The sequence below is a fragment of the Aquarana catesbeiana genome, linkage group LG01 (assembly GCF_042186555.1).
Source record: "Aquarana catesbeiana isolate 2022-GZ linkage group LG01, ASM4218655v1, whole genome shotgun sequence".
Lineage (NCBI taxonomy): Eukaryota > Metazoa > Chordata > Amphibia > Anura > Ranidae > Aquarana > Aquarana catesbeiana.
Genome location: NC_133324.1, coordinates 175,979,596 through 176,002,082, shown reverse-complemented (window position 1 = coordinate 176,002,082; position 22,487 = coordinate 175,979,596). Strand labels below are relative to the sequence as shown.

The 22,487-nt window shown below is 41.5% G+C and overlaps 1 protein-coding gene across 4 annotated transcripts in view; it reads left to right on the top strand.

Annotated features, from left to right (window-relative positions):
- The window catches only part of NUDT12 (nudix hydrolase 12), a 50,986-nt gene that overhangs the window by 8,719 nt on the left and 19,780 nt on the right, over positions 1 to 22,487 (top strand). For all 4 annotated transcript variants that reach the window (XM_073624581.1, XM_073624579.1, XM_073624582.1 and 1 more), the window contains 3 exons: positions 7,651 to 7,846; positions 14,322 to 14,911; positions 18,765 to 18,932. In XM_073624581.1, coding sequence (XP_073480682.1) covers positions 7,653 to 7,846; positions 14,322 to 14,911; positions 18,765 to 18,932 — 952 coding nt within the window. In that variant the 5' untranslated portion in view covers positions 7,651 to 7,652. The remainder of the gene's footprint in view (positions 1 to 7,650; positions 7,847 to 14,321; positions 14,912 to 18,764; positions 18,933 to 22,487) is intronic.

The window sequence follows — 22,487 nt, the reverse complement described above, 5'->3', positions numbered from 1 at the left end:
CAAATACACTTAAAGGTTACTTAACTTTTGGTTACTGTATGTTCGTGATCTCCATTGGCAATGATTCTTCTGGAAATCAGGCACTTTTCTTCTATCATGAGTGACTTCTGATCTTACAGCATGATAATGTGTGTGTTCCAGTCTCTACTCCTCCCTTTTTATTTGTACAAGTTTGTTGCCAAAAGTTAATGGTTACAAACTTGTTTCCATAACAACCGACTAACAGTCATTCTTTCAGTTTGAGAGCTGAAAGAATCTCAAACAAGTAAATCTCTTACTTGTTTACTGTAGCTATAGAGACAATTGCCTATTCAACTGTCACTTGAATACAACAATGGTATATACGTACCCATTGTCTACTCAAGTCAAAACCTGACAGTATTTACCACTATTGTAATATTGCCCCATGTAATGTTATGTCTGATTAATAAAAAAAATCATATTTTAACAAACACAACACAGTGCCATAGTGTCTCCGTGTCATCAGTGCCATAGTGTCACCGTGCCATCAGGAAAATTTTACAACTAGATTGTAGAGTTAATGACTAGTATAAGGCTGACCATACGCTATACAATATGATGCAACCTCCTTTAGATCTATCATAATCCCTGGCTCATACCTATGTGTTCTCCAGTGTGGTTTCTGTTTTGCAGAAACGCACTACAGTCCATGGTTTCCTATGGGTCATGTTCAGATCTGTGCGTTTTCCATTGATGCGTTTTTTTGGAAAAGGTCAGGGACATTTTTTCCCTCAACAGTTGCATTTTTGGTTCCCTAGACTTCAATGGAAACACAGCAAAAATGCATCAGAAACACAGTGCTTGCGTTTTTGATGCATTTTTGCTGGTTTCTCCTGCAGAACAACAGACACCTCCCAAAAATACACCAAAAAAGCATGTGAAAAATTGCAAAACGTACTGGGAAAATGCATCAGTTGCAACATGCATAGGTGTGAACCAGGCCTAAACTACGTAGTGCAGGGGCCTCACTGATTGGGTACTATTTCAATGGATTGTTTGTAAATTGTATGATCAAATTGTATTGTTTACCACAAACTTAAGAGTTAATGGGGCCGATTCGACAACCAGTTTGGACCAAAATTAGCAAAAAATTCAATAGACAAGGATGGTAAATTTTTGTCAAATCTAATGGGAACCAACTAGTTAATAGTCATTAAATTCATTCCTGGCCAAGTAAAATTGTAACTAGTCTTATGTGCAAGCACTTGTCAAAGTTAATATGGAAGTAGAACAACCAATGAAAATCGAGACACTTGGCTCCATTTACAAAGCAGCATCTTACCACATTCGAGTATGCGGTAAGATACCACACAGCATCTTAGGCATTCACTAAAAAACACTACTAAAATGCTGCATTAGTTATTTCATGAAGATATGGAGTATTTTAGTAGTGAAAGCCTGTGGTAATTTAATACCGCCGGTAGCCGGTGTCCTTAACACAATAGTTGGTTATTAAAGTGTTACTAAACCCACAACAGTAAAATTTGTCTGTATAAGCAGTAAATCATGTTTGTTATACTCACTGTGGAACCTAAAGGCTGTTTGATCCTGTCTTCTCTGATCCATCCCCTCTTCCACTGTCCCCCAAAAATTTCCTGACACCACAGAGCTTATGGAGTCAGGCTGCACATGCTCAGTTTGATGTGTATTGCTAGGGAGGTTTTTTTTCTCTTGGGAGGGTGCATGTGATCAGCACAGCGCCAATCAGCACTGTCCAGACAGAGGGTCAGGGGTCTTGCAGTCTCATAGGTCAGTCAGAAAACTCCTACAAGCTTTAATCAGTACTTGGCTAGACACTGATAGAAGTCATAAGACTGCTTTAACAGATATTGCAAATGCAGGCTCCTGGGTTTAGTAACACTTTAAGGAGTTGGGAGTTGCCTGCGTCCTTAACATCAGTAACTGTCATGGTTGTTAAGGAGCGGGTGGCTGCCTTGTCCTTAACGACCAGTGAGTCATCAGCTGTCAGCGGGGTTCCCTGCTGTCAGCTGAACGTAAAAAATAGAATTGCCAGCAATAAAAAAATACGTAAGAAAATGGCATGGGGTCTCCCCAATCCACACCAGGCCCTCGCATGGATTTTGAGGATAACCCCCACGCCAATTTGTTTTTTCTTTTAATGGCGTGGCCCCCCAAAAATCCGTACTGGACACTTATCTGAGTATGCAGCCCAGCAGGTCAGGAAAGGGGGAGGGGGCGAGCAACCCAGCCCCCTCCAAATCATACCAGGCCACATGCCCACAACATGGGGGGGTTCCCCCAAAATACCTTGTCCCCCTTGACAAGGGCCTCTTCCCCAACAACCCTGGCCGCTGGTTGTGGGGGTCTGCCAGTGGGGGGGCTTATTGGAATATGGGGGCTCCCAGATCCTGCCCCCCATGTGAATGAGTATGGGGTACATAGTACACCTACTCAATATAGTACCCCTACTCATTCACTAAAAAAAAAAAAGAAAAAAAAGTTTAGTGTAGAAAAAGACAGTAGGCAGTTTTTGATTTTAGTCCTTTATTTAAAAAGCAAAAATAAAAAAAAAAATGTCCCCCAGTTTGAAACCATTGTCAATCACGATGCCCGCCACCACTGCCGACCCAAAAAAACAAAACAAAAAAGCTCCGCTTCCGCCATCTGACAGCTCCGCCACCTCCCGCCGCTAAACTAAGGGGCGGTGCCAATGGGTGACGTCACCAGACAGCCACATGTGAATGTAAGCCAAGTTTATTTTTAGGCTCCGTTCACACTAGTGCGATTTCAGATGTGACTTGAGTCACAAAAAATTGCATGACAATGGAAATAACATTGTTTTTAATGGGGTCTGTTCACATCAATGCGACTCAGCACAGAGTGAGAATTGTGTAATGCTTAGGTGCGATTTCAGTACAATTTTGGCCCCGTAGAATATACAAACAACATCCAAGTTACACTTTATAATTGCACTGAAAATTGGATCAAAATCAGATTGCAGCAGTGTGAACATTAGGCTTAGAGGACAGATTCCTGGGGGGGTTGGCACTTTCCTTGGAATATCTAGAAAGCTGCAGCTGGTCTAGCCGAGTAGTCTGGCAATTCAGTGCAGTGTATTATCCATTTTAGTTGTATTTATATGAGTAAGGATATAGGTACACACCTTTGTGTTGGGTATAACGACACATATAATTAGTTTGCTTAATAGTTTATTGATTATTCATTAGCAGCGAGGCAGCATTCTGATTTTATTTGTGGGAGCACTATTGGGTGTTAGCAGTAGCTTCTACTAATTTGTGGATTTATAAGCCACACTTTTCATTTTACATTATAATGTTGGTGTACACCTATTTTATATTGGCCAGGAAGGGTGCTGTGGCTGTTAGTATCAGAGCTATTATGTAAAGTCCTCTTGGCTAAATAGGCCTCATTCACATGGGACAATTCGATCCGTGCCGTGTTTACCTGCACGAGGATTCACAGGTGTTCCATCATCCCCGTGCAATCGGTCCCATTCATGTTAATTGGGGAACAGCGGTTGCAAGCACACAGCAGCTGCTCCCAATATGACATCTGTGCTTCCCAATAGACAATTAAGGGACTACCAGAATGGGGATGCACATAACAACTGTGCATCCCTGTGACGGTAAAACACAGCCCTGCACAGGGCATGGATCAAATTGCCCTGTGTTAATGAGGCCTTAGACTGAATCTGATGTGCATCAGTGGGACAATTGCTGCCTCCTGCCTAAACACCTCGTGCTTTATAACCTTAAGTGGTTGTAAAGGCAGAAGGTTTTTTATCTTTCTATGCATTATATAAATAAAAAGCCTCTGCGTGCAGCAGCCCCCCTAATACTTACCTGAACCCATCTCTATCCAGCAATGTCCACGAGTCCCTCAGCCATTCGGGACTCTCCCTACTGATTGGCTGAGACACAGCAGCGCCGCCATTGGCTCCTGCTGCTGTTAAAGTCAGTTAGCCAATGAGGAGAGAGAGGGGCAGTGGCTGAACCGCAGCTCTGTGTTTGAATGGACACACGGAGCTGCAGCTCGGTCCGGGTGCCCCCATAGCAAGCTGCTGGCTTTGGGGGCACTCAGCAGGAGGGAGGGGCCAGGATCACAAAAGAGGGACCCGAGAAGAGGAGGATCCAGTCTGCTCTGTGCAAATCCACTGCACAGGGCAGGTATGTATAATATGTTTGTTATTTAAAAAACAAAACACAAAAAAAAAACTGACTTTAGAGTTACTTTAAAATTAATCTCTGGTCAAAATTATTTATTTTTTTTTTTTTTTTGAGTGTTTTTTTTTTGTTTTGTTTTTTAGTTTTGGGTATAGTTAGAAAGTGTTAGAAACTTTGGAGCTTAGCAACCAACAGAGATGCCTGGCTATTGCTGTGAGAGTATTTGCTTGGGGGAGCTTTGTAGGGATCTCTAGCACATACAATCTTTGTATAATGAACTTTATATATTCTTTTTAACATGTACAATCAACTTTATATGTACCAAAGCTATATAATATGAGCACTTATTCTAACCAATGATATTCAGTTGGGCAGGCGTTTGCATTACATGGTAGATCTAATGAGGATTGTAGAATCAGATTGTAACGTGTGGTGTGACATGAGGAGGAGCATGGGGTGGTGACACAGGATTTACATCCTTCTGCATGTACAGTAAATAGCAATCACTGCATGCAGACAAAAGGGCTCATATATACCAACATGAAGCAATGTGTGGCCTGCGTTCCTGGGAAACATCATACTATTGTACAAACAAATGGCAACAACCCCAACCTATAACTAGCCTTTGCAGCAAGGAGCACCTGGAAGGGCAAAGCACATCACAAACAAACAAAAATTCCCAGCTCACATACCAGCCAGCCTGCAACACAACCAACTTGACCCTGTCTAACTGTCTAGTTTTTGTGAAAAACCAGGGGTTTAGTCGCACACATCTGCAGACATATGCGTGAGCTGCAGTGGCAACATCAAGGCACCCCAGTGTACTGCAGTCCTAACTCTATAATTTTGAGAGCCTCCCTATTCAGGGCATATATATATAGCAGTGGATAGATTAAGGGCAGATCTGCTTGGAGGGGGCCCACATCTCTAAAGGTTATAGGGGATACTCATGGGGACACTCAGCAAGGATCGTACTATTCCAGGTAGCCCCTATATATTGAATATGCTGTATACAATATATGAAGCAAAAGGCTCAGTGTATATTGGCAGTTACAGAAACGTGCTTAGTGCTTTGCTCACTCAAGCACTGCAGTGAACATTCAACAGAACAGTTGCAAATGGGGCTTACAAAAAAGGGATCAAAAAATACAAGGCCACACATAATTTTATTAGGGGGTGATGGTTTATAGTGTGTGTGGCCATTATCATTTTTTTTATTTTTTTTGGGGGGTGGGGGATGCTTTTTGTGGCTCATGTCCGAATTAGTCCTGGTATGTGCATATATGTATTAGAGCTGAACGGTTGATCTCGATTCAACCCTCCACATGATCTTAATGCAGCATCTCCACAACTCATGTAGAATACATGTGTCAAACACAAGGCCTGCGGGCCGAATCTGGCCCTCCAGGCCATTTCATTTGGCCCTCACACCGCTCCTGCAGCTGCGACAACCCCCTAGTTTCTGCCCCCACCTTGTCTCAGCTGTCGGTAGCAGGGAGGAGGACAAAACTCCTCTGCCAGATCCTGCGTTTCTCCTTGCGGCCGGGGAGAGGCTTGTCTCTGCCCCCCCCTCTCAGCAGAGAGGAGGGCCCTGCACCTCTCTGTGTGCTGCAGCGCTCCCTAGTCTCCGCCTCCCCTGGTCTCAGCATTCAGCAGACTCTGGCAGTGAATCCAGACCTCCACCAGTTCTACCCCAGACCATGCACTGTCTGCTTCCCAGCTTTGTCCTCAACTTCTTCCCCACAGCAGCACAAGGTAAGGGAGGGTGCACTGTGATGTAAGGGAGAGTGACTAAATTATGACTTATGATGGTGGTGGGGCACTTGACATCTGATGTAAGGGGGATTGGGTGCTCTAGACATCTAGTCTTACAGATACAACTGGTCCTTTGAGGGCAACCATTAAAGGCTGATGCGGCCCACGATGAAATTGAATTTGACATCCCTGATGTAGAAAGTGCAGAGCCCTACCCTGGCTCACAGCTGTCATTAAAAAAGAGGCCGGCAATGTTTATCAGCAACATTGCTGAGCACTAAAAGAGAGATAAAAAGAAACATTGTATCTTTCTGTGTATATTTATTTACAGATCAAAGGCCTAAACTTTGGTCTGTAAATGAAGTCAGTTTAAAGCAACCCTGTCAAGTTAAAAAAAAAAAAAATGTTCCTCTGTTTAACCCCTTTTTAACCTTTAATTTACTCTAATCACCCTTATTAACTTATTCTCCTTCCCTATTTAATAATTATTTTCCTGCTGATTTTTTTCTTCTTTTTTTATAAGCTATTAATAATTAAAAGTTTTTTTTTTTTGTTTGTTTGCTTTGTTCATTAATATTTTTACACCTTTAACATATATTTACACGTTTCACATTGAAAAAAAAGGCAAAATTAAAAAAAATATATTTATTTCATTTGTAAAATAACTTTTCAATGCTTTGTACCATTGCTGACAGCTGAAGTGTAAACAGATAGGTATCGGTAATTGGTATTGGCGAATTCTAAAAATAAAACAAAATAAATAAAATAAAAATAAACACCCTAATATAACTTAAAGCGGAGTTCCGCTTAAAAAAAAAAAAAATTAAAGTCAGCAGCTACAAGTATTGCAGCTGCTGATTTTTAATAATCGGACACTTACCTGTTCCAGGGTCCAGCGATGCGGGGGAACGAAGCCCCGCTCGTCTCCGCCTTCCTCTCTGCGGCGCCGGCATTGCCACTGTGGGCGCCCAGCTGTGGCTTCACAGTCGGGCACAAACTGTGCATGCGCAAGCCGCGCGGCGCGCCGTGACTGGCCGGGCAATCATCTGGGATCTGTGACTTGTCCCAGAAGATTGCCGAGAGGGAGGGGGAAGAGGTGATCTCCCAGTACCACGGTGCGCCGGGAGGAAGTGGGAGCTAGAACCCTCTAAAAAGAGGTTATCCGTTCGCCCCCCCCCCCCCCCCCCAAAAAATGACATGCCAAATGTGGTATGTCAGGGGGTCACCTTCCCTTAAAGCTGAAGTTCAATTTTTGGGTGGAACTCTGCTTTAATGGTAATGGTAATTATAATAATTATTTCTTTACACATTACATTATTTTCCATTACATTTCTTTACATTTGATTGAAGCAAAGAACATTATGTCTTATTTCTATTGCCATCTTGTTTAATAACATCTCATTTTATCCAGAATTGTGCAGCTCTAGTATGTATGGCTTTTAGATAGGGATTGTAGATTGTAAGCTCTTTGAGGAAGGGCACTGATGTGAATGTACAGTAGGTAAGGTGCTGCATACATTGTCAATGCAATATACAGTAAATACCTATAATAAATAAATATATGAATAATGCGTTCCTGGAATTGTAATAGGTTATGTGGCTTCCTCGAATTCTTCTTTACCGGTTGAAAGGGACCTGTATGACATGTTGTTTGGATACTGTACAGGAACCACTAATGCCATTGACTTCTTCTTATCTGTAATAATGCCGGACTATTTGTGCCTTTCAGAAATGCAGAATCCCAGGAAGGAAATGGCTGATCAGCTGCACAACTTCTGTGCTCTGGGCGATACTACCAAGCTGTTTGCTCTTCTAAGTCATTCATCCTCAATCATTAATGAAACGTCTGAAAATGGATGGAGTGCTCTTATGTTCGCAGCTAGGAATGGCCACTTTGATGCAGCGAGGATGCTGCTGGAGAAAGGGTAATTACAAGTCTTACTTTTACATCTCTTCTCAGACAGGCCTATTAGATGCATTGATGGGAACATCCAGCTTCTTTCTCCCATTCATTTTTCAGCTATTCATTTGAACAGAATCTTTTGCTTGAAAGGATCCCAGCATCAGAACTCCCAGGCTTGACATCTTTTAATTATACCTGAGTATGGTTCAAGCACGCTGATTGCGTGGAATGCTTGCTGTTTCTGAATGACAAATCCCACTCTGCCATCCTTTGACCATCAATTTAAACATTTCTTTTGCTCTGCTGTGCCATACAAAGCCCTCATGGTATTATAATCTGTGATGACGTGTATGCCTGGGCAAAATTAAAAAGAAAAACACCAGCAAAAGCACATCTCAGCAATACATGCACATTACCTTATGTTTTTTCTATTTACAAATGCTGTAAGCACAGAATATGTGTATCTGATAGAAATACACTTATTAGTAAGCTGATAAAAGAGTGTATGTACTTGTACTAAAGGGGGTTTAAAGTCAGAAGGTTTTTTATCTCAATGTATTCTATGCATTAAGATAAAAAAAACTTCTGTGTGCAGCAGCCCCCCTAATACTTAGCTGAGCCCCATCTCTAACCAGTGATGTTGCACCAGAGTCTCGGCTGCCCAGGACTGCCCCTTCTCATTGGCTGGGACAGCAGAGGGGGCGCCATTGGCCCCCGCTGCTGTCATAGTCAGTGAGCCAGTGAGGAGAGAGAGTGGGCAGGGCCAAACAGCGGCTATGTGTCTGAATGGACACACCGAACAGCAGCTCGGCTCGGGTGCCCCCATAGCAAGCTGTTTGAGGAGGGAGGGGCCAGTAGTGCCAGCGAGGGACATGTGAAAAGGAGGATCCAGGCTGCTCTGTGCAAACTATTACACAAAGCAGCTAAGTATGACATGTTTAGTATTATTAAATAATAAAAAAAAAGACTTTATTATCACTTTAAATCTCTAGCAATGTTATCAGACCTGCCTAGTTCTTCCTTTGGACTACAGAAAATGTCCCCCTATGTTATGTATATACGGAAAAGTAGTAGTAGTCCAGGAGAGAACTTAGCAGAACTGACAACACTGCTTGGGATATTAATGCAGTACTATGTTGTCAGCTCAAACAAAAAGTTAGGAGCACACTGGATTTCTTGCACATCACCAGGTCATGTACTTTCAGCATTTTAAAAGAGAGGAAATATGGGAAAATTTGCAATTAATGCAGAAATGTAATTTCTTTTTATTATTTTCCTCAAATGCCCCGTACACACGATCGGACTTTCCGACAACAAAACCGTGGAATTTTGTCCGAAGGTTGTTGGCGCCAACTTGTCTTGCATACACACGGTCACACAAATGTTGGCCAACAATTATGAACGTGAGAACGCGGTGACGTACAAGACATACGACGAGCCGAGAAAAAGGAAGTTCAATAGCCAGTGCGGCTCCTTCTGCTTGATTCCGAGCATGCGTGAACTTTTGTGTGTCGGACTTGTGTACACACGATCGGAAATTCCGACAACAACGTTTTGTTGGCGGAAAATTTGAGAACCCGCTAGTCCAACAACAAATGTTCGATGGAGCATACACACATGGTCAGACTTTCAGCCAACAAGCTCACATCCAACATTTGTTGTCGGAAAATCCTATCGTGTGTACGGGTCAATACACTTTTTATATTGCTAGAATTTATTAGAACTAATTATACCAATTCATAGTTCACCTTTTGTAAAAAAAAAAAAAAACAACCTAATACATGCACATGCTTTTTCTTCAGGTTAAAAATTAAAATTATTTTTTTACACTGCAGTCTCCAATCACTGAGTACACTGAGTACAGTTATATGCCCATACCTGATGTATGGGCAGACAGTTACTGAAGTGCAGGTAGAGTCAATGAACTATGAGGGTGCTCATCAGCGTTCTTGTAGTTGATTGAGAACTAGTGCTAGTGCTGCACACTAACATGTTACATATAACACCCTAAATATGGTGTAACATGTTACAAAAGCTGAGCTTATCCTTTAATACCCAAGCCTGTCACACTATTTCAAAGCTGATTAGGATGGTCACCCCTCAGACCAGTCTCCCCCCCCCCCCCCATCTTTTATTACTACAATGGGAGCTAGATCTGGCTACAATGTTTACCCCGCACCAAGGCAACCATATTTTATACTTTGCCCACAAATCTTTATCTCAAACAAGGCACTAGGCTGATTACAAGATATTAACCAGATGGTACAGAGTCTCTACCATTCTTCAGAAAATGTTCTCCACCTCTTCAAGTGCATATTGGAGATGCAGTCAATTCCCAGGTACACTTCTTCACATATTTTAGTAATGTCCAGATTATTATTATTATTATTATACAGGATTTATATAGTGCAAACAGTTTGCGCAGCGCTTTACAACATGAGGGCAGACAGTACACTTACAATACAAATCAATACAGGAGGAATCAGAGGGCCCTGCTCGTTAGAGCTTACAATCTAGAAGGGAGGGTCAAGTGGAAACAAAAGGTAATAACTGTGGGGGATAAGCTGATGGAAAAAATGAAAATACAGTTGTTAGGTGTGGGTAGGGTAGGCTTCTCTGAAGAGAAGGGTTTTCAGGAATCGTCTAAAAGCTAATAAAGTAGGAGATAAGCGGACGGATTGGGGTAGGGCATTCCATAGGATTGGAGAGGTTTAGCAAAAGTCCTGGAGGCAAGCATCAGAGGAGGTGACGAGGGAGCTAGAGAGCAGGAGGTCTTGAGAGGAACGAAGAGAACGAGTAGGTTGAAATCTTTCTGACTAAAAGTCACTGGACTCATCTACAAAACTGTCAGTGTCCAATTAAATTTACAAATCACAATAGTATTCTCTAAAAATTATGGGGATTCCCTACTCATTCACCTACTAAACAGAGCGAGAGCATGTGCACCAGCAACGTGGAAGCAACCCAGATCACGATTTATGTGCTTTCTCAGAAAAAACGAGACCTTGCTAGTAAAATCCTAAAGCCTCCGGCTTTGCTATCACTTTAACCACCTCAATAATGGGCATTTTCACCCACTTCCTGCCCAGGCTAATTTTCAACTTTAAGAGTTATTGCACTTTGAATGACATTTGCGTGGTCATGCAACACTGTACCCAAAAGTTTTATCTTTTTTTTTTTTAGATAGATAGAGCTTTCTTTTGGTAGTATTTAATCTCCACTGGGTTTTTTAATTTTTTTGCTTCTTCAATGATGTGCCCTGTTGAGGCTGCACTGATGAGGAGGCACTGATGGGCACTGTTGGGGCTGCACTGATAATTAGGCCACTGATTATCAGTGTAAATGTGCCCTGTCAGCACTATGACAGCACTTCACAGGAAGGAATGCAGATAACCGGCAAGTTTGTTTACATGCGATCAGCTGTGATTGGACACAGCTGATCACATGGTAAAGGGCTGCTGTGATTGGCCCTTTACCTTGATCTGTGATCAGCTGTGTCCAAAGGACACAACTGTCACAGAGCGCACCCGATGCGTGCCCCGGGGGGTACGCTGAAGGCGTGTTCTGGGAGAACATCCATGGACGCTGTCCCACAACAAGAGAGCCATCCTATAGCCATCTAAAATGGTTAAATAGTTTGTTTGGGACAAGCTGAGCTATCTCATTTACTAATAATTGTGGCTGCTGTCAGCTCTGCATCAGCTACATAGAGCATACAGCTATGTTCCAGCTGCAGTACAGAGACTCAGCGTGCTGCTGGAGCAAAATCAAGTTAGGTTGAGTGCTGCCATTCACAGGAAGTCTTTCTTTTTTTGTGAATGAATACAAGGCTTCCTCTGGTCAAGGTGGAAAAGCAAGCAGATGACATCACAATCTCCACCTCAGCCATTTAGAGGTAGCCTTGTACCCATTGATAAAATACAAAGCTTCCTGTTAGTGCCTGAGCAGCGCTCAGCCTAACTCTATTTTCTTCCAGAAATGGGTCAGGAAGTGCCCATACTGCTGCAGGAACACAGCACTGTATACTCTATATAGCTGATGCTACATACAGTTTATACAGCACTGACAGCTGCCGGAATGTATTACAAAGTAAATAATTTGTTTGGACCAACTTGTCCAAAATGAGCTGTTTAACCACTTCAGCCCCGGAAGATTTGGCTGCTGAATGACTGGGCCAGTTTTTGCAATTCAGCACTGCGTCGCTATAACTGACAATTGCACGTTCGTGCGACACTGCACCCAGGCAAAGAGCTTTCTTTTGGTGATATTTGATCATCTCTGCGGTTTTTGCGCTATAAACAAAAAAAGAGCGACAATTTTGAAAAAAACACAATATTTTGTACTTTTTACTTTTTTTGTACTATAATAAATATCCCCCTTTTTTTTTTTTTTTTTAAGCAATTTTTTTCTCAGTTTAGGCCAATGTGTATTCTTCTACATATTTTTGGTAATAAAAATCGCAATAAGCGTATATTGATTGGTTTGCGCAAAAGTTATAGTGTCTACTAAATAGGCGATAGATTTATAGCATTTTTATTATTTTATTTTTTTTTACTAGTAATGGCAGCAATCTGCGATTTTTATCGTGACTGCGACATTATGGCGGACACATCGGACAATTTTGACACATTTTTGGGACCCTTGGCATTTATACAGTGATCAGTGCTATAAAAATGCTTTGATTACTGTAAAAATGTCATTGGCAGTGAAGGGGTTAACACTAGGGGGCGATCAAGGGGTTAACCGTGTTACCTGCTACGTGTTCTAACTGATGGGGGGGATGGGACTTGCTAGGGGAAGAGATAGATCAGTGTTCATATTTTGTATTGGTTAGGTTTATGACCAATTAGCCCGTAGTCTTAAACCACGTGAGGTCTAACGCCCCCTTCCCCTTGTTTTCTTACTAGCTCCCCCTTTTTTTTTTTACACCCCCCTACCCCCTGAATTTCCCTCCCTTCCACTCTCTCATCATTACTCCTGCCCCACCTTTCTTCCTTTCTTATTTCAACAATTCCAACCCCTTACCCTTCTTTTCTTAAATTGCCTACCCTCTGCATTAAATGAAGTGAGAGAGAGAGATGATCTTGTGCACATTCACTACTATTTCTAATGTTATGTTCACTACATAAATGAGTCATTTGGAAAGATTTTTGATCTTGTTAATAAGTTCACCTTTAGTAACATGTTATATGTTACACCCGTACTCATGTTAACATGTTACTGAAGCAGCAGCGACAGAAAAAAAAATCGGAAGTGATGTCATGTGTTGTAATGTATTTGTATTGTATTTTACAACTGTACTAACTAAACGAAAATCGTACGATCTGGTATCGTAAAAGGAAAAATTTTGTGCTTGTCTGATCGAATAATATCGGATGAATTGTCATGATCTACTCTCGAAAGCTCTGTACTAATGATCCGATTATCGTACGATCGCGTCAAAAGCGGTATTTTTCGTCCGATTTTCGGATCATGTGTACGGGCCATTAGGCAGATTTTTGGCTGCCGAGAATGGTGTTATTGGCATTTTACCAATAAGAGAAAAAGGTGGTGATAATGGTTCAGAAAATGCATGCAATTTTGCTGAGACTTTACCAGGATTTTGACGCAACTTTACCATGCTTTTTACGTGACTTTACCATGATTTTACTATGCTTATGGTGTGTTTTTCTTGGGTCATGTGACCGCATCAAAAACGTAACACGGGTGTGTTATTGATGCGTTCTTGCTGTGTTTTCTTTGCATCTCAATGGGGAGGTGCGTTTTTGGTGTGGTTTTTTTTTTTAACTGGACAAAAATGCAGCAAGCAAGATTTTTAACACCACAATGGAAGCGCAACAGACCAGTGTGAAGACATACATAGAATTTCGCTAAAGGCGACAATAAATTCATATTCATTAAAATTCACAATATTAATTAAAAAGTCGAATATAATACAATTCTATATAAAAATGTATATATGTTTTATAAACTGTCATTTTCGGTTTTCGGCCAAGTGCATCCTGCATTTGCGGTTTCGCCACCAAAATTTCCATTTGGTGCACCTCTAATTTGTTCAGCGAGGTAAACCACATTTTTTTATATTATCACAGGCCATTCTCATTCTTCAATTTTAAAGATGAATTTCAGACACCGGCATGTCATACATAGTTACATTGGTCCAGTGTGGTCGCATTTTCCAACAAAAAGCTCTCATCGGAGTTTTGCTGGCGACATTTCCGATCGTGTGTTTGCGGCATAAGAAGCCTACACAAGGCTGAAGACTCTCCCCACCCTCATCACCATGCACTACCACTGTCACATGAGTGGAAGGGGAATGAGTCAAATGCTCCTCCATACTTGGAAATACATTTTTTTTATTCTCCTCCAGCAGAGGAACATACTGTAGCAATGGGGAAGGGAAGGGAAGTATGTTGTGCTAGAGTATGAGTGTTTTTGTGTGTAGTATACAGCATTTTCAGTAGTAAGTTTTAACACCTTTTTATATTTATCTTTAGGTGTGACAGAACATTAGTGAACAAATCCAGGCAGACTGCATTGGACATTGCCAAATTTTGGGGTCACAAACACATTGTTGATTTGCTCACAAACTCTAAAGGTGGCCCAAAGCCTAACTTTTTACAAAATACCAAAGAGGAACATGAAAATTATTTTAGCAATACATTTTTGGACCGAAGAAGTGAGAAACGGACAGACAGCAACTGGTTAAAATCCAAACAGACACACGTCAGTTCCATCTATCTTATTTTCTCTGACTTGAGTCCTCTGGTATCTTTAATTGGGGGTAAGGATAGTGTACAGGAGCCAGAAATCAAGCTCTGCAGACTACAGTACGAAGATGTGAAAGAATATCTGTCAAAGCCCGATGAGGGCTCATTAATTTTTCTTGGTGTAGATAAACAAGTCAATAATCCATGCTCTACGGAAGGCAAGAAGCCTGGGACAGAAGAGGACGATGGGCTGGTTGCCTGGTTTGCTCTTAATATGCACAATATTTCTGCAGAGCAGTTTGAAAGGAAGTATGAAGGCTGCTACTTCCTACAACCCCCAATGCCTGCCTTGTTGCAGCTGACCAGTACAGAAGCAGGTGAGATGATGTGCCTGGCGGTCAGTGTTTTTACTTCCTTCATCTTTCAATTTTGTAAACTTGGGTATTTTAGCTGGCCAATCAAATATGTCCATTTCATAAAAAGCACATAAGAAGAGTGAAGGGGAGGGCACGTTCATAGGAAATACAAGAGTCAGGTGGCTGTATTGGACTGAGAGAGGGTGGGCATGTTGGAAACAATGCAAAATGATATACTGTTCACCCAGGACTCCTAGTTTATGGAGCATATGCAACTTAAAATGTGGGTCTATTTATAAAACATTAATTGGACCAATGGCACACACATTTGTGCAAGCTGTACAAATTTTGGCTGTAATTTCTGTAATAGATTAAGGCTACTTTCACACTGGGGCGGGCGGTAAAGCGTCGCTATTTTTAGCGGCGCTTTACCGTTGTTTTAGCAGCACTATCGCGGCACTTTTAACTCCCGCTAGTAGCCGGAAAAGGGTTAAAACAGCCCGCAAAGCGCCGCTGCCCCATTGATTTTCAATGGGCAGGGGTTCTTTAGGAGCAGTGTACACACCGCAACTACAGCGCTGCAAAGATGCTTACAGCGCTGCAAAGATTTTTAGCGGCGCTTTACCGTTGTTTTAGCAGCACTATTGCGGCACTTTTAACTCCCGCTTGCAGCTGGAAAAGGGTTAAAACAGCCCGCAAAGCACCGCTGCCCCATTGATTTCAATGGGCAGGGGTGCTTTAGGAGCGGTGTACACACCGCAACTACAGCGCTGCAAAGATGCTGCTTGCAGGACTTTTTTACCTGCAAGCGCACCGCTCCAGTGTGAAAGCACTCGGGCTTTCACAGTGGAGAGGCAGGAGAGGCTCTTTACAGGTGCTATGCAGGAGCTATTTTTAGCGCTGTAGCGCCTGTATAGCGACTCAGTGTGAAAGTAACTAAAGGTTTGTTTGTCTGTTTTTTTTTTTTAAACAAACATGTCATACTTACCTCCTCTGTGCAGTTGGTTTTGCACAGAGTGACCCCTATCCTCCTCTTCTGGGGTCCCTCAGCGGCGTTCCTGGCTTCTCCTCTTCTCGAGTGCCCCGTTGGAGAGCCGCTCCCCCTCAGGGCACGCGTGTGGGCGTGCTCCTGTGTCCTGCTGCTGCGTCCATTGACACAGACAGCAGGACTCGGCCCCGCCCCCGGCGTCATTGGATTTGATTGACAGTAGCGGGAGCCAATGGCTGCACTGCTATCAATCTATCCAATCCGGCTGGAGCTGGTGTGCTCGTCCCCCGTTGCTGGAAAGACTGGGTTCAGGTAAGTAAAAGAGGGTCTCTGAGAGCAGCTACACTATAAAAGGTTTTTCACCTTAATGCATAGAATGCATTAAGGTGAAAAACCACGAGGGTTTACAACCCCTTTAATTCTATTAAATGTCAGCGCCAACTAGTGGCCAAAATAAAGTATAGTTTTTAGAATGGCTCAATGAGAAAATGTACCACATTTTGGACACTAGATGGAGCTAAAGATCATCATATCTAGAGGAATTATTCAATTACAGAAATTACAGCCCAAATTTATCCTGTGTCCAACTAATGTTTTATAAATAGACCCCAAAGTGTATATCGAGACAAGGCTTTTTTTTTTTTTTTAGATAATATAGTGAAGGGTTAGATTCTCTGCCAAGATTTTATTACTGTCTGTGTCCCTCTTTTATTTGTATTGGTGACCATTGACACTGTAACTGAGGGTAAATCCAAAATTTTAGAACTGTCACCAAAACAAAGAACAAGGGAAAATTTTCCAATGGAAACAACTGTTTTAGTGACCGCTAACATAAAAAAAAAAAAACATTGTTTTCACCAATTTTCTTTTGCATCTATAGGAACAGATGCAAAGGCGAACTTTTCCCAGGGGTACGCAGACAGCAAAAATGAACTGACAGGGGTTTTAACTTCTTTGTACTCTCTCCAATCTCCAAAGCTAAAAAGAGGTTTTAGCTACACATACACTTTGTATATAGAGATATGTATGAAACGAGCATATAGCCAATTTAGGTGGATTTGTTTTCCTTAGTATCAGATTCTTGGGGCTAATTTTATAAAAGCAGTATTCTTTTTATACTGACCCAGCAAATGTTTGTTTTAAACAACCTGTCATACTCAAAGAAAATAAATATTTTTTTTTTTTAGAGCCCGAATGGATGTCTGATTTACTCGACCAGCATGACAGTTATTCCCCTGTAGCCCAATTTCTCTGCTGTGAAATGTATCTTTTATTACTTTACTGACTAACAAGGTGTTCGTGTACAACATCTTTACATGGCTAGAAAGAAGAGAACCAGTCATGACTCTGCTTACACAAGAATCTGAAGATTTAGATTAAAGTATTATATTTATGCAGTTTCAGTCACAAGCAATTTGTTTGCTGTACTAGAGTCAGGCCCCTTTTACACTTGTGTGAGCTGAAAATTGTGCGACTTTGCCCCCGATTTTGATGCAACTTGAAGTGATGCCTGTGTAATCTTGAGGTCTATGGAACTCAAATCGCATTAAAAAGGACCAAAGTAGTGCAGGGACTACTTTGAAATCGCTGCAACTTGAAGTCGCACCAATATGAATGGTACTCATTGGAAACCATGGGGTATGACTTGTAATGTAACTTTGCAGTCCTAAGTCGCAGGACAAGTTGCACAAGTGTGAAAGGGGCCTTAGACTCTTCAGTTTGAGATTTGGGGATCAATGGTCACTTAAAGTCTGATAGTAGTCCTATAAACTGCTTGACATCAAACACTGTCTTCCAGCTTCCTTCTGTGTGAAACACTTCAAGGTTTCTTCTTTGATGTCTATCTGTACATGCCTATAGATCTTCACAATACATCTTATGCTGCTCTTTTTTTTTCCCTCGCTCTCCGAAGATGCATACTGTATATGCATATGCGTAAAACTGATATTTTGGTTAAGAACTATTAAGTCTAGCCAAATGCATGTTCTTGCTTGCCGTTATGCCCTAACTACATGGATATAGAACATTTTTTTTACTATAGGTGTACCCTTGGAGGAGGATTCTCCTATTTTTCTTCCTTTTTTCTTCTCATTTTTGGCTTTCGCCTATTCCCCTCCAATTAGGTTTTCCTGTATCCTTTGGAATGTAGAGGAAACAGAATATTAAACAAAAAAGAGAGAATTGTTTTTTTTCTTCCTTTTTCTTTTCTGGTTCTCGGATTGGAGGTATAGCTTCTAACCCCAGAAACAGTTTTGTTGTTTTGTTTTTTTTTATTTTTTTATTTTTTTGCTGCTTTTTCTTTTTATATTTCCCAATATAAAGACCCCTCCCACCACTTCTAAAAGTGATCCAGCGGCTAATCAGTCGCTCGGATCACTTTTAGCGGTTAGAGAATTGCCGGCTGAAAAAAAACAATCCTGGAGTTATGGCATATTGCTTCAGACATAACCCCAGTATTCCACTTTCTACCGAGGACATCTTTTGACTATGGCCTGGTAAGGAAGTGGTTACAGTTCACCAAAGACTAAATGGTAGTAGTAATGGCAAAAGTAAGAGCCCTACCTAGAATCAGTCCTCACAGAAAGACTCCTCTGTGCCCCTCTCTGGTTTAGACTCACTTTGTTAGCGGGGTCTGAATTCATGGCTAAGCTCCACCAACTGCCACTTCGCTGTCCAGTGAGTGTGTCCTTACTGGGAAGTGAGGCAGTCTTATTTGAGTCAGTGAAAGTCACACCTCTCCAAAAAAGGAATCTATATCAGATAGGGTCTAGTCATGGGCTGTTCAAGCTTAGGCAGGCCTTTACGTCCAACAGTTAAAAATGGAAGGCCGGGTTCACTTTAAATTCATGATATGTAGTTTATTGCTGTTGTATTTCTGTTTTCTAGGGATTCTAGCACAAGCGCGATCGGTGCTTGCTTGGCACAGTCGATACATATTCTGCCCAACATGTGGGGGGGAGACAATTCTAGAGGAAGGTGGATATAAGCGGACTTGTTTGAAAACAGGATGCCCTAGTCTGAAAGGTATCCACAACACCTCCTATCCAAGAGTAGGTAAGTACATAAGGACTAGAAGACATGCAGTATAGAATTTATTTCTTAAATATTAGTTTGTACTCCCCATATAGTACACTAGAAATTTTAAGAATTAATGAGTGAGTGAGTGTTGTGTTATAGGACTTTTATACTTTTAAAACGTTGTTTTGCACTGTTAGCTGTACATTCATCATGATACTGTCTTCACCCAAAAGAACCCTAAAAACCAGTCCCATGTAAAAGAAAAAATTGTATACTTACCTCTTCGGCACCTCCTGTTCTCTATCCTCATTTTGTTGAAGCGAATGTTCAGCATTTAACATTTTTGGGATGCCTGTATCCTCTGTTGCTCACTGTGCCTCCACCCCCTGTCTGGTATTAGTCAGTGGTTGGAACCAGTGCATGTGGCATCCAACACTTCCAATGCTGAAGATTCTGACAAAGGCTGTAGGGCCTCAACTGAGTGAAAATGTGTCAAAGGTAAGAAGAATATTCTAAGTGTAATTTTTTATTTTTTTGGCCAACAGCAGTGTAAGGAGCTTATCAAAACTAGAGTGGACAGATCTGGAGCAGCTATACATGACAACCCATCAGCTTTTATCTTCATCTTGTTCAGAAAATAGAAGATATAAGCTGATGGGTCGCCATGCACTGCTGCTCCATATTCTATCTGCTCCAGTTATGATAAATTCCCCTCAGCCCCGTTTACATTGGAGCAACTTGTCATGCAATTTGACAGGTCAAATCTCATGATAAGTCGCATCCTATTGCCGGCATTGGCACTGTTTAAATTGGTGCGACTCTGACTTTGCGCTGCCCCACCGATTTGAAAAAGTAGTACATGCACTACTTTTGGTGCCAGTACGACTTGAAAAGATAGCTGTGCATGAAACGGCACAGATGTCTTCAGAGTCCCACCTGAAGTTGCACAGAGATGCAGCTTTGAAATCGTGCGATTTCAGATAAAGTTGCACAATTTCAAAGCCACAGTCAATGTGAACGGGAGCTCAGTGTCTCTTTAAATCATATATCCGGGAGCAGTTGGAGCCTATTAATTTGTGGATCCATTTCAATAACATCTAATGTTAAAGCTGTACCCCAGGCAATAGGCCAAATACACATAATGCATACATCTTAGATGTTTTAGCTGCCAAATAATTTAAACTCCGTTGAGCCAATCGTGTGTAAACACCTCTGCCACACTGTACTGCTAGGCAAGTGATACAGTTAGATACCTGCTTTTACAACACATCAGTACTGCTGTTTTTTTGTTTTTTTGTTTTTTTGTTTTTTTTTTTTTTAATAAAGAAAAATATCCAAAGGAGTTGATGTACCAAATGCAAAAAGGCCGTTGCAAGGGAAGTTACTCCAGAACTTAGTGAATGTAGTGAAGTTTCACTTTGCAAAGACTATCTGATCATGTGCAAGAAAAATTTTAAGAAAAAAAAACACATGTTTGGCTTGCATATGATTGGATGATGGAAGTCAGCATGCCTTCACCTCATTCACTAAGCTCTGGGGAAAATTCCCTTGCAAAGTGAACAACCTGTTTGCCTTCAGTAAATCCCATTGACTATAAAACTGCTTGCCTAGTGCACTTCTCATCTTGTTAGTGCTGCTGCATGAGAGGTGTAAAAGATTATTTTTAAAGCATTGCTCTTCGTATCTGCAATAGGGGAATTGCAGGCTTTACACTGCGCTCGGTGTGTTTGCATATAAAACTTAAAATGCCAGTATGGGTCATTTCAAGTGTTGTCCTATGATTTGTGGAGAGGGAAAGGGGCAGCTATTTAAAAATTAGCCCTTATCTACGAAGAAAAAATAAACTTCAAAAAATCCACCACAATTAGTGTATAATCCACAATAAAAAAGAAATCCAAACCTCAATAGGTGAATGAATAAACATTACGCCCATATAAAATGCCAACCCATTAAAAGAGAAGTGTTTCTAAAGCTTTTTGGTCATACTTCTCTTCTGGGTCACAGGAGTATGCTTAATTCTGCACTCCTGTGACCCAGATTCAGCCGACAGTGTGCTAAAGCCCATTGTCAGCTGACATCACAGAGCCAGTCCAAGCTCTGCAGGGATTCCAACTATAATGTTGGGATACACCCAGATGCCTAACCGACAACTGGCTCAGCCCCTCAGCACATTGCTAAGAGCTTGAGCCAGCTGCTCCCACCCCTCTCCAGCCTGGTGCTCCAATGAGTGCTGGAGGAGCAGACTGATAGTCACCGATCTTTGCTCAGTGAAGGCCGAGTGATGAGAAATGATGTGATCGCTCAGTTCTCTGTCTTTTAGTTTGCAGTGAACAGCTGCAGCATCAGACCGATGATGCATCCACATAGGTGAGTATGATTGTTTTTTGGTAATCTTGCACTTCTCTCTTAGGTTATTATTATTATTATTATAATACAGAATGTATTTAGCGCCAACAGTTTGTACAGCGCTTTACAAAATAAGAGCAGACAGTACAGTTACAATACATTTCAATACAAGAGGGATCAGAGGACATATGTGTATGTAAACCCAAAATGATATTTTGGGTATATAGCAGGAAATTTTATAAGCCTGCATGGCCCAAAGTTTATAATACTTGCTGTGAAAGTTATTTTTGCAAAGCATATCCTATCATGTGCAAGGAAAAAAAAAAAGAAAAAAAAACGGTTTGAATCGCACCTAGCAGATGATTGGGTATTTAAATGGATCACTGCTGCACTTTAATTAAGAAGCTAAAGTAACTTTCATTTTGCAGAGTGAATTTCATACTTTGCCGCGTTTGCATGCCGCGTTTTACCGCGTTTGCGTCTAGAAGCGTCTGCAGAGCAGAGAATGACATTTTGTGACCCAAATTTGGGGCCCTGTATCTCGGGACCACTTGGTTCTAGGAACCCCAAATTTGGTATGCTAACACAGTTGGACTAACACTATAACATATCCAAATTTGGGGTTCCTAGCATCAAGTGGCCCCGAAAAACGTGGCCCCAATGTTGGGTCGCAAAATGTCAAGCACTTCAGCAGCAGAGAATGACATTTTCCAACCTGACTTTGAGGCCCCATATCTCGGGGCCACTTGGTGCTAGGAACCCCAAATTTGGATATGTTATAGTGTTAGTCCAACTGTGTTAGCACACATTTGGGGTTCCTAGCACCAAGTGGCCCCAAATTCAGGTCGTAAAATGTTCCTTTAAAAACACTTATAAACGCAAACGCTGTACTGGCGTTTAGCCGCATTTGACGTCTGAAACGTGGAAAACTTTTGCGTCTGAACCCATTTTTTTTTTTTATTATTATACAAAATAAATTCTGTATAGTAATAATAATTTTTTTGCTTCTGGAAAAACGAGGTTAAACGCAACTGCCTAAAAACGCCAAAAAACTAGACTGTGTACATGGACACATAGGATAACACTGAATGGGTTCAGGGGCAGTTGAAAAAAGTGTCCAACTGCCTTTGAACGCGAGTTTAACAGGGTCTCGTATGCATGAAACCTAAAAGAAAGAGAAGGGCACCAAAAGCCTCATAGCTACATACAATTATTACCACTGTTTGTTACTATTTGTTTAAAATT